General features: G+C 48.9%; 1 protein-coding gene across 1 annotated transcript; it reads left to right on the top strand.

Annotated features, from left to right (window-relative positions):
* The first annotated feature begins 95 nt into the window (after positions 1 to 95).
* LOC115916017 (acidic leucine-rich nuclear phosphoprotein 32 family member A-like) lies at positions 96 to 11,373 on the top strand. The gene is made up of 9 exons (XM_030969723.1): positions 96 to 165; positions 3,488 to 3,678; positions 5,063 to 5,212; positions 5,326 to 5,448; positions 6,827 to 7,025; positions 8,223 to 8,309; positions 9,156 to 9,253; positions 9,941 to 10,001; positions 10,119 to 11,373. The coding sequence occupies exons 1-9, from the start codon at positions 96 to 98 to the stop codon at positions 10,178 to 10,180; spliced, it is 1,041 nt and encodes a 346-aa protein (XP_030825583.1). The 3' UTR covers positions 10,181 to 11,373.
* The last annotated feature ends 418 nt before the right edge of the window (positions 11,374 to 11,791 follow it).

Here is an 11,791-nt window from a genome sequence, read left to right as displayed (position 1 = left end):
CTGCCTCGGCCGCGGGCGGCCCCGCGGGGCCGTGAGGGAGCCCCGCTGGCGCCGGGGCTGAGGCGCTGCGGAGGCTGCGGCGGGGCCCTCCCGACATGACGGGCAGCGCTGCCATTTTGTCGCCGGCCGCGGGGCGGGAGGAGATTCGTGAGGGCCGCGTTGGGGGTAAAAATAAAAATTAAAAAAAAAGAAAAGCTTTTTAAAAATTGAGTTTTCTTGACTATTTGGGGCACCGGGAGGTCCGAACGGGGCCGGGGGAGCACCGGGAGGAGCCCCGCGGTTCCCCCGGGTGAGGAGCGCGGAGCGGGGAATCCGCCTCCTTCCTGGGCAGGGCCCTGTGGGGAGGCAGCGTTGGGCTTGGGAAGTGTGGTGCTCCTTTTCATCCTGTTTTTTTCTTATTTTTCCCTGTTTTGTTCTTGAGCTTTCCCCTAATTCTTAAAGAGTTTTCTGTTTTTGCCCCCATATCGCCTCACCACCCTCATCGCTGGAGGTTTCTTCCCCATTTTAAACGCTGTTTAAAACCAGCCTCCAAAGGGATAAATTCAGTTTTCTCCTCTTTTCCATGCTTGCATTTTGTGCTGTTTCCGCTCACTTTTGTCTAACGCAAAAAAAAAAGTTGGGGAAACTCGGGGCTGGAGGGAGTTCCCTGCTCCTCAGGGCTCGGAATGGGCAGCAGGGAGCTGGAAAATCGGGATAATTTCACCTTTCACCGCTTGGTTTTCCTTGTGAATTTCAGTAAATTTCCTAAATTGGTGCCTTGATCCCCCCAAAGTGTTCTAAATCCTAGTTTTCCGGTTTTTTTAGGCAGAGAGGTGGAGATTGCAGTTGGGAATGTTGTTGTGTTCTTAGCTGTGTGCACGTGTGTTTTGGGGAATGAAGTTTGCGGGATGGATTTTGTTCCTTTAAAATATTAAAGCAAAATCCTGCTAATTCCACCCTCTGGAATTGGGATTTGGCAGGAATATTGATGCCCATGTCATTTATTCCTGGATTTTAGGAAGTTTTAGGTGGGCAGGATGAGTTTGGGACTTGTTTACTTTAATTTTGAGTGTTTATCCTTATTATTTCCCAATTTAATGTGGAATAGCAAGAAATCCTGGGAAAATCTCCCTGAGTTTTGGGAATCTCCTTGAATTCTGTGCTACTTTTTGATTTAAATCCTGAAAATCAGAATTAAATCTTTGGATGTGGATGGGGTTTTGTGCTTTTTCCTGAGCTTCTTCGGGATATTTTCCACCTGGATCTCCTATTTTTTCCATGGAATTCTGTGCTTTTCCATTGGATAATCCCAGAAAGTCACATCCTGATTAATGAAGCATCCTAAAAATATGCTCAGGTGGATTCTGTGGAGAAATTCCTTCCTCAATCTCATTTTTATTGTTTAATTTTTTTTAATTTTCCCTTAAATATATTAATATTTAAGGAAAAATTAATATTAATTAATTTTATAATTTATATTATTTATAAAATAATATATTAATATATTAATTCAGTGTCAGGAAAAAAGTGCATTTTACTCCTGGAAAATTGGGAATTTTTGGATGTTCAGGCAGTTTTTTCCCCAGATATTCCCACTTTTTATCCCGTTAAATTTATGAATCACAGCAAAAATGTGATTTTATTTCTTTTATTAATTGATCCCTGATGGAATCCCCATGGATTGGAGAGAAGGAGAGACTTTGGCTTTTTTCCTGAAATAAAGGGAAGATTAGCAAAGAATCTTCCTAAAATTCCTTCTGAATGCCAGGAGAGGCTCAGGTGGGACATCAGCAGGAATTTTTTCATGGAAAAGGTGGATAAACATTGGAAAGGACAGGCCTTGTGGAATTCCCATCCCTGGAAGTGCCCAAGGAATTCCTGGATGTGACACTCGGAGCTCTGAGATCAGGCACAGCTTGGACTCAGTCCTGGATATCTTTTCCAACCTCAGGGATCCCGGAATGCTGGGAGTTGAGATTCTTGGTGGGGTTTTCCAAGGAAGTTGCAGCAGAGTGGGAATTCCATTGGGAATTTTGGGAAAGCCAGGATGAGTTTGGAGTCCGGTTGCAACTTGCTGGGATGGGAATTTGGTGTTCCCAGGAAAAGTTTAATCCAGAAAGGTTGGATTGATGGCGCATTCCATTGATTCTTCCAAGCCTTTTCCAAAGATTTTCTTGATTCCAGGTTGGAATTCCAGCTGGATGAGCTGGTGTGAAAGAGGCGGGAATGGAGCGTGTTCCCAAGGATCCTGGCTTTCCTTGGGCATCCTGGATTCCTTGGATCCACCTGGGAACTGCTGAAGGGAACAGGATTTCTTGGCTAGGGGGAATTCCCATAACCTGGCGCTTGGAGAAATCCCAGAAAATTCCCGGGAAACCCCGGCAGCCACGGTGCTGCTTCCATCCGTAGAGGTGCTGATGGAATTCTGCTCCCAACCCCAGTATCTGTGTTAATCCCTTCCAGTCCCTTCCCTGCCTCTGCTGTGGGATTCTCCAGGCTGGATGATTCCTGGGATTTCCATGGATTTGGGCTGCTGGATTTCCTGGGAATTGGGTCGTGTTCCGTGGCTGTTTTCCAGCACTGTCTTTCCCTGCCCCAGGATTTTTGGGATTTTCTTCCCAGCACATTCCTGGCCACAGGATGCTCATGGATAACTGGCTGGAAATCAATTTATCCCATCTCAGATATTCCCAGTGGGAATTTGGTATTCCCAGGAAAGGTTTAATCTGGAGAAGTGGTGGGTTTGGATTGGTGGCTGGATTCCATGGCTTAGTGGTGTTTTCCAAGGATTCTCCGATTCCAGGTTGGAATTCCTTTTGGATGAGCTGGTGCGAAAGAGGCGGGAATGGAGCATTCCCAAGGATCCTGCCTTTCCTCAGGAATCAGTTTATCCCATCTGGGATATTCCCAAAAAAGCCCTGGAGGGCTGTATCCATATCCCAAATCCTGTGGGGTTTGGGGAAGGAATTCCATCCACTGTTTATCCCGGGGCAGGAAAAGGATGGAAAACCTTGGGAATTCTCCCTTCCCTGTGGAATGGGATCCTGCTCCAGGTCAGCTCCTCATTCCTGAGCAGCAGCAGCAGCAGCAGCTGAGGATCCCCCTGGGATGGGAATCCCATGGAATGGGAATCCCCAGTGGCCACGGGCCATGGCACCTGCTGCCCTCCCTGCCCTGGGCAAAATTCCAAGGGCTCTGGAAAACCTGGAAGAGCTCCGGCGCGGTGGCCAAGCGGACACAGAGCAGCTGCTGGTAGATATTCTGTGGAATCCTTCCCTGTTTTCCACAGGGAATGGGATTGCTCTGAGCTGCTGTGGGGTTGGATCATGGAGATCTTGGAATTGCAGCTGGAATTTAATTAATTATTTTAATTGAGTTCTTGAGCTTGGGTATTTTGGAATGGTCTTGGAGCAGGGATTGGCTCATTGGAGCCTTCGGAGCAGCTCCGGTAATCCTGGGATTGAGTAGGAAGCTCATCCAAGCTTTTGTTGGTCTGGTCGCATTCCAGGTGGGATTGGAATGGGCAATCTAGAGAATTTCTCGCCTCCGGCTGGAATCTTGGGGGAAGACAAATCCTTGGAAAAGTTCCCTGTTAGAGATGTGGAAAGTGATGGCCTCTCCCAAGGCTTCTTCTTCTCCTTGAAATTCCGAGATTTTCTGGAGAGGGAATGTGCCATGGAAGGCAGAGACGCCTGTGGGGTGCTGGGAAAAATCCCACAAATCCAGTTCTTCCTCTGTTCCTTGGGGAATCCTCCTGGATTTCCTTGGGGATTCTTAGGGCATGGAACCATCCTGGAATTTTGTTTGGAGTCCTGTTGTTTCCAGGGATTCAGGGAGTTAACATTGACATGATGTTGCTCTTGGGAAGGTTTGGGAACGTGCTCTGCTTTTCCCAAACTGTTTCTGAACTCATCCAAGCTTTCCAAACATGGCCTCTTGGATTCTCTATGGATTTGTGCCTTTGCCCAGTGCTGGAAAGAGGGAATGTGGCATTTGTGCGCCAAACTTCCTGAAAAGCGGGGAGGAAACAACCTTCTGTAAAAAATGCCATGGAGAGGTGGGAATGGGATGATCTTTAAAGTCCCTTCCAACCCAGAACGGGGATTCTAAAAAAATACAAATTAAAAGGGGAAAAAATGGCAGTTGGGTCATTTGCCTTGGTGCTAAGGGATTTTCCTTTGTATCCAAGACTATTTCCAGCTCTTCCTTAAATGTCCACTCTACACCTGAAGGAATTTTTGTCTAATTCCCTGGTTTTCTGTGCAATTCCCTGGTTTCCATGCTGAGGGAGGGATGGATATCCCACCTCCTGGATCAGGGCTGGAACTGTTTGTCCCTCAGTGTGAGCTCTGGGCTCATTCCCTTCCCTCCATTCCCTCTCCCCTCAGCTCCCAAAAGTCCTGTGAGGAATTCCCAAATTCCTCTGAGGCAAAACCCATCTGGTGCTTCCTGGTGAGGCTCCCAAGCCCTCCTGGCTCCATGTCTGGGGGAGCTGGGATGAGATAACGGAGCAGGGACACAGATAAGGAGGATTCGCCTCCGTTGCACTTTTCCCGCCTTTTTTTTTGGCGGGAACTCTGGTGTGTGTGGAGAACATGAGGGGAAAAAACTGTTTATCCCAAATGGATCCTCTGGGGAATCCTGATAATTAAACACCATTGAGGGATGAGATCCATGAATTCACCGCCTAAATTTCAACCCAATGAGTAATTTGGGAACTTATTTTGAGTATTTTGGGAGCTTTTTCCCTCACATGAGGGAAGAAAGGTCATTATTTATCCCCAAATGGATCCTCTGGAGAATCCTGATAATTAAAACACTGTTGAGGGAAAAGATTGACTTATTTTCCTTATTTTTGGGGGGGTGTCTGTCTAAATTTCATGCCAATGAGTGGTTTGGGAGTTTATTTTGGGAATTTTGGGATTGTTTTTACCCTCAGTGTGCGGGATCAGGAGCGCTACCTCGATCTTGGCTTTCTTCTCAACACAACCCCAAACTCCTGCGTTTTTCTGCTGAAAACCTCCTGATTCTTGCGAATTCCCTGGAATTCCTTCTATTTTTCCTTGATTTCTTCCCTTTGCAGGTGAAAGAGCTCGTTCTGGACAACTGCAGGTCGTACGAAGGGAAAATCGAGGGCCTCACGGATGAGTTTGAGGAGCTGGAATTCCTCAGCACAATCAACGTCGGCTTAACCTCAGTTGCAAACTTACCAAAGTTAAACAAACTTAAGAAGGTAAATCCCACCTCCCCGAGCCAAATCCCTCCTTTTCCCCTTCTCCATGTTTGGAAAAGTGGCTGAAAATGGGATCAAATGGGATTTTTGAGGATGTTTTTGGGCCTTTGCAGCTCGAGCTGAGCGACAACAGAATCTCAGGAGGCCTGGAAGTGTTGGCAGAGAAGTGTCCGAACCTCACGCACCTAAACCTAAGCGGCAACAAAATTAAAGATCTCGGGACAATAGAACCTCTGGTGAGTCGGGATTGCTCCTGGGAATGGGATTCATCCCATTCCAAATCCTTGGAATTCCTTCCTCTATCCCAGGTGTTGCTCCAAGCCTGGCCTTGGGCACTTCCAAGGAATGTCACTCCTGGAATCTGTGCCTTTTCCGCCCTCATTCCTTCCCAAAATCCCAATTATTCCTGCCCCCTGCATCCCAAGCCCTGGGGAGTTGGTTTTGCTCCAAGGAATGGGATTCATCCTTTTCCAAACCCTCGGAATCCCTTCCTGAATCCCAGGTTGCTCCAAGCTCGGCCTTGGGCGCTTCCAGGGAATGTCGCTCCTGGAATCTGTGCCAGATCCTCCGCCCTCATTCCTTCCCAAAATCCCAGCGAATCCCGGGATCCAGGCCGCATCCCGAGTCCCTGTTCCCGGTGAGCCGCTGCTTCCCTCTAGTGGCTGCCGGGCCGGGCTCCCCCGTTCCCGGCGGGAATCGCCGCAGCTTCCCAGGATTCCGCAGGCTCTGGATCCATCTCCAGGCACTACAATTCCCATGAAAATCCTCCCAGGAGCAGCTCCTTCCTGCATCTCCTTTCCTGCGGCACAGGGAAAAGGCAGAGCTGCTGAACTCATGGAGAAACCTGGAAGTGCTCCCAGCTCTCCCAGTTTTCCCATTTCCAGGCCTTTTTCCCAAGTGCTTTCCACGTAAAGGGAAAGTAGATATTCCCTTAGAGCTGATATTTCTTATCCATGGATAAGCCTTGAGACAAATACTCAATTCCTTTGGATTTTATTTTTAGGATTTCCAAGTTCTGTGAGCAGTGCAGACTTCTTCCCAAAAGAGAATTCCACAAAACCCCCAGGAATTAAATTCTTATTCCATTTCTATGTGTTTTTAAATTTTCCATAGTCTAAGGAAAAATAATTGCATTTTTTTAAACCTCTCTTATCAAAGTTCTTGTGTCCAAGTGCTCCATTCCTGCTTCCATCTGCAAGAATTTATTCGGGATAATTCTCTGGGCAATCAGCTACTCCTGGATCTGGCTCCTTTAGGATAATTCCCTGAATTCAGTTATTCCTTTGGATTTACTGCAGGACTCCAGGGAGAGCCTTTCCCATCCCAAATCCCAAATGAAATTGGGATTTTCCAAGTGTTTTTTCCTGGATTAGGGGCAGAAATTCCATAGGGAGCTGGTTGGGAAAGCGGGGAGGAGTTGGTTTATTCCAAGGTCAGGCAATTTGGGAATTTGGGGTATTTTTTTGTAAAGATCTCCATTTTTTTTCCATGCCTGCCATCTCCAGGGAGCCCAAAACACCCCCGGGAACCCCTTGAGCACATTCCCCGTGGGATCCTTGCCTTTGGCGGGAATTCCCGCGCCAGCAAACCTTCCAAATTGCTTTGTTTTCCCAGAAAAAGTTGGAAAACCTGAAGAGCTTAGACCTGTTCAACTGTGAGGTGACCAACTTGAACGACTACAGAGAAAACGTGTTCAAGCTGCTGCCGCAGCTGACGTACCTGGACGGCTACGACCAGGACGACAAGGAGGCGCCCGACTCCGACGCCGAGGGATACGTGGAGGGGCTGGATGACGAGGAGGAGGATGAGGATGGTACGGGAACGGGAACCGGCACCGGGAGGGAGGGGGGATGAGGGGAAGGGATAAGGGGGGGGATAGGGAATGAAGAGAGGAATGAGGAGAAGGAGTGAGGGGATGAGGGGAAGGAGCGAGGGAATGAGGGGATAGAGTTCAGGGAATTGGGGGGAAGGAGTTGAGGAAATTGAGAGGAGGGAATGAGGAGAAAGGATGAGGAAATTGAGAGGAGGAATGAGGGAAAGGACCTCGGTGTCCTGAGGGAATTGAGGGGAAGGAGTGAGGGAATGAGGGAAGAAATGATGGGAAGGGATGAGGGAAAGTACCTCTGTGTCCTGAGCAAATCAGGGAAGGGACCTGAGGGAATGAGAGGAAGGATCTTTGTGTCCCAAAGGAATGAGGGGAAGGAGTTGAGGGAAAGAGGGAATTGAGGGGAAGGAGTTGAGGAGATTGAGAGGAGGGAATGAGGAAAGGAATGAGGAGAAGGGATGAGGAAATTGAGGGGAGGAATGAGGGAAAGGACCTCAGTGTCCTGAGGGAATTGAGGTGAAGGAGTGAGGGAATGAGGGAAGAAATGATGGGAAGGGATGAGGGAATGAGGGGAAGTACCTCTGTGTCCTGAGGGAATCAGGGAAGGGACTTGAGGGAATGAGGAAATTGAGGGGAAGGAGTGAGGGAATGAGGGAAGAAATCAGGGAAAGGGATGAGGGAATGAAGGAAAGTACCTCTGTGTCCTAAGGGAATCAGGGAAGGGACCTAAAGGAATGAGGAAAGTGAGGGGAAGGAGTGAGGGAATGAGGGAAGAAATCAGGGAAAGGGATGAGGGAATGAAGGAAAGTACCTCTGTGTCCTAAGGGAATCAGGGAAGGGACCTGAGGGAATGAGAGGAAGGATCTTTGTGTCCCAAAGGAATGAGGGAAAGGACCTCAGTGTCCTGAGGGAATGGAGGGGAGGGGTGAGGGAATTAGGGGAAGGAGTGAGGGAAATGAAATTGAGGGAATGAGGGAAAGGACCTTGTTGTCCTGAAGGAATGGTGGGAGAAGGATCTCCGTGTCCTGAGGGAATGAGGGAAGAACCTGAAGCAATGAAGGAATGAGAGGAAGGAGCTTGGTGACCCCAGAAAAATGGTGGGAGAAGGAGCTGGGTGTCCCGAGGGAATGGTGGGTAGGAGCTGGGCATGGCCTGAAGGAGCAACTTCCTCAGCTTTATCCCTAGTGAAAGACCGGGACGACAAGGAAGCGCCGGATTCCGACGCCGAGGGATACGTGGAAGGGCTGGATGACGAGGAGGAGGATGAGGATGGTACGTGGGATGTGCTCCATGGGATTCCTGTGTCCCAAAGGAACGAGGGGAGGAGGTGGCAGGGCCTGGAAAATCCCATTGCTCCATCTGGGAATGGAGGGGTGGGATCGGGAAGGGTCTGAAGGAATTACGGGAACAGGGATGAGCATGGATAAGTTGGAATGTCCTGGAACTCTGGAATTCCTCATGGAACAGGGTTTCCACAGGCAGGGAAAAAAGCAGGAATTAGGGAGCTGCTCCATGAGGGAAGTGCATGGAAAACACTGGGGAGCTCCAGTGAATCTGTGCCGGGAACTGAGGAAGGAGCAGCCTGGAATTCCAGGGAATTTCAGGAAATCCCAGTGCTGTAGGCACCACCTTTCCCTGGCTGCCCCTGGAGCCATCCCAGGATGAGGATCTGGCTGATCCCAGGGAATTTGCTGGATTCTCCCATCCCAGCAGCACAGCAGAAAAGCTGGATGTGCACTTTTCCCAGGAATGCTGAGTGGGAACTCTGGGAAGGTTCCCAAAAGCTCCCAAACACATGGAAAACACTCCAGGGGCTCGGCACTTCCTGGTTTTCTGCTGGGAATTTTGGGACTCGCCTAAAAGGCTGGAATTCTGTGTCCATGGGAAGGCTCCTCATGGATGATGGAAAGTTCTGCTCCATCCATTCCTGGAAAAGCTGAGATTCCCCAACTCCCAGATCCTTGGGAATAGGGGGAAGTGGAGCAGCTGGAGCAACTCCAACCCTGCGTTCCCCGACAATCCTGTGCTACCCCTAAGGAATTCTCTGCTCGCATTCCCAGATTTTGGGTGGAATTATTCCAAAAACTTCAATTTTTTCCATGGATGTTGTTTTTCCAGAGGAGGAATACGACGACGACGCTCAGGTAGTGGAGGATGAAGAGGATGAGGAGGAGGAGGAGGAAGGGGAGGAGGAGGATGTGAGCGGAGAGGAGGAGGTGAGCCTTGGAATTTCACCTTGGGAATCCGCGGGATCCGGCTGGGAGGGGCTGCGCAGGAAATCCGGGATTTGAGGAATTTCAGGATTCACTTTGTGCTGGGGTGGACGAGGGATGGGATGGGGGGATGGGATTGGGCGGGGGGAAATGGGATTGGAGGGAAAAATGGGATTATAGGGAGGGAAATGGGGTTGGAGGAAGGAAAATGGGATTTTGGGAGGGAAGATGGAATTGAGGGAGAGAAAAAAGGGAAAGGGGAAAGAGGGATTGGAGGAAGGCAAATGGGATTGGAGGAGAGAAAGTGGGGTGGGAAAGGGGAAAACAGAATTCCGGGAATTTGTTTCCCCTCTCCTCCAGCCCTGAATCCTCTCCTGCCCCTCTGGAATGTTCCTGAGCCTCCTCCGTTCTGCTCGGAAGCTCTGGATCAATCCAGTTTTTCCCATTCCCATGAATCCCACTGCAGTTTTCGTAAACTTGGGAATGGCACATTCCCACCTTCCCAGCTCCAGCTCAGGCATTGATTCCCTGGGATTTCAGTACCGGCTCCTGCTGTTCCATAAAAAATGGGAATACCTCAGCTCCTTGCTGAGGACATTCCAAGGACTTTCCCTCCTTGGAAGATGGTATATTGGGAAAGCTCCTGGGCTGATCCCAAGCTTTACATCCCGGTTTTTCCTGGAATTCCAGGAGGATGAGGAAGGCTACAACGACGGCGAGGTGGACGACGAGGAGGATGAGGAGGAGCCTGGTACGGAACCAATCCCACTTTTCCTAAGAAAAACCACCTCAATTCCATGGCAAATGGAATTCCCGGAAAAGCAGGAATGTGCCTTCTGGAATAATGGGAATTCTTTCTTTTTTCCAGAGGAAGAGCGGGGCCAGAAGAGGAAACGAGAGCCTGAGGATGACGGGGATGAGGACGACTGAGCAGCTTTTCCCTGGAAAAAATTCCCTCTTGTGATTTGACTGTTTTTATCCCGGAATTCCCCCTTTTCCCACTCCCGACCCTTTGGATTTCCTTTTCTTTTCCTGGTTTTTTTGGTTTTTTTTTTCCGGATTGTAACGTTGCTGTGGGAACCGAGCGGGAGCAGCGAGGGTGGGAAGGGAATAAAATCCTATTTTTACTGCCGCTCCTCCTCCGATTCTTTGGGAATTTTTTCCTTGGATCCTTTTCCTTGAATCCCTGGAACTGCAAGAGTTGAGTAGGAACCGAGTTGGGAATTCTCGAAGCGGAGCTTGGACATCTCGGAAGCAAAACAAGGAGAGAACCGACTTGAAATCCATGGATGAGACGGGATTTTCCCACCTCTGCCATTCCCAAATCCACATTTTTTTGGGAATGGCAGCCAGGCCTCCTCCCTGGGGTGGCAATGGTGCCTTGCTCCATGGGGGTTTTTTTGGGAATGCTGCCATTTCCAGCCCCTTTTCCCAACTTTGGGAATTCCCTCTTTGTAAATAGTGATCAAACATTGATTTTTTGGGAATGTTGGATTTTTTGGGATGGGTTCAGAGCTGGTGACTTTGCGATCCCTGTGTGTTGTGTGTTCCCAGTTTTCCTTTAATTTGGGAGGGAATTCTAGGTTTTTAGGAAGTTTTTTTTATTTTGGGGGTTTTTAGGGGAATTTTGGGGGATTTTTGTGGCTCCAGTGCAGCCAAATCCCTGGAAATGGCAGGCATGAAAAAAAAAATGGGGATCCCTACAAAAAATATCCCAAATTCCCAAATTTCCCGACCTTGGAATAAACCAACTCCTCCCCCATTTCCCAATCAGCTCCCTCTGGAATTTCCGCCCCAATCCAGGAAAAAACGCTTGGAAAATCCCAATTTTTTCACCCAGAAAGCCAGGAATTCCAGGAGAAATGCCTGAAATTCCATGGAAATTCCTGAAAATTGTATTTTCTTACCTTGTGGGAGGCAAAAAACAAGGAAAATCCTTGGGGAATGTACAGATCCTGCAGGAAAAATCCCTTTGGAAGTGACTTGGATTTCCTAGGAAAGCTTCCGTGTGTAGAAATCCAATGGCTCCAGGTTTTTTTGGGAATTTGGGGGCCCGGCAGAGCCACCTTTGGAGTTTTTGTCTGTTTGGCTTTGAGGAATTTCAATAAAGCTTTTGATACAAATCCCGCCTCTGGAATTCTTTCTGGGAGAACAAGGAATGGCAGCCCTGGAAAATCAGGGATTCCCAGGTCTTACTTAGCACCCTAAAAAGAAGGAATTGCAGCTCTGGAAAAGTGGGAATTCCTGGTGTTTTTAGCACCTTTGTCACCCTAAAATCCTTTGCACCAAGCCCACAGAGGTGCTGGGGTTTGAGTGAAGCTCCTGGAATGTTTTCCCTTGGGAATGGGGGTTATCCCAGGAATACTGGAGCCTTTCTCCTGGAAAATCCTCTCCCAGCTTTGCCAGGCTGGGAAGAAGGAGCTCCTGGATCCCAGGTAAGAGGCAGCACTCTGTGTTTTCCTCCCTCTGGAATGAGTTGGATGCTGGAAACGTTGGGATGAGCTGGGAATGCTGGAATCAGGATCCATGCTGGATTCCAGG

The sequence above is a fragment of the Camarhynchus parvulus genome, unplaced genomic scaffold (assembly GCF_901933205.1).
Source record: "Camarhynchus parvulus unplaced genomic scaffold, STF_HiC, whole genome shotgun sequence".
Classification (NCBI taxonomy): Eukaryota; Metazoa; Chordata; class Aves; order Passeriformes; family Thraupidae; genus Camarhynchus; species Camarhynchus parvulus.
Note: the sequence above shows the minus strand (reverse complement) of the source record. Positions and strands in the feature narration are given on the sequence as shown.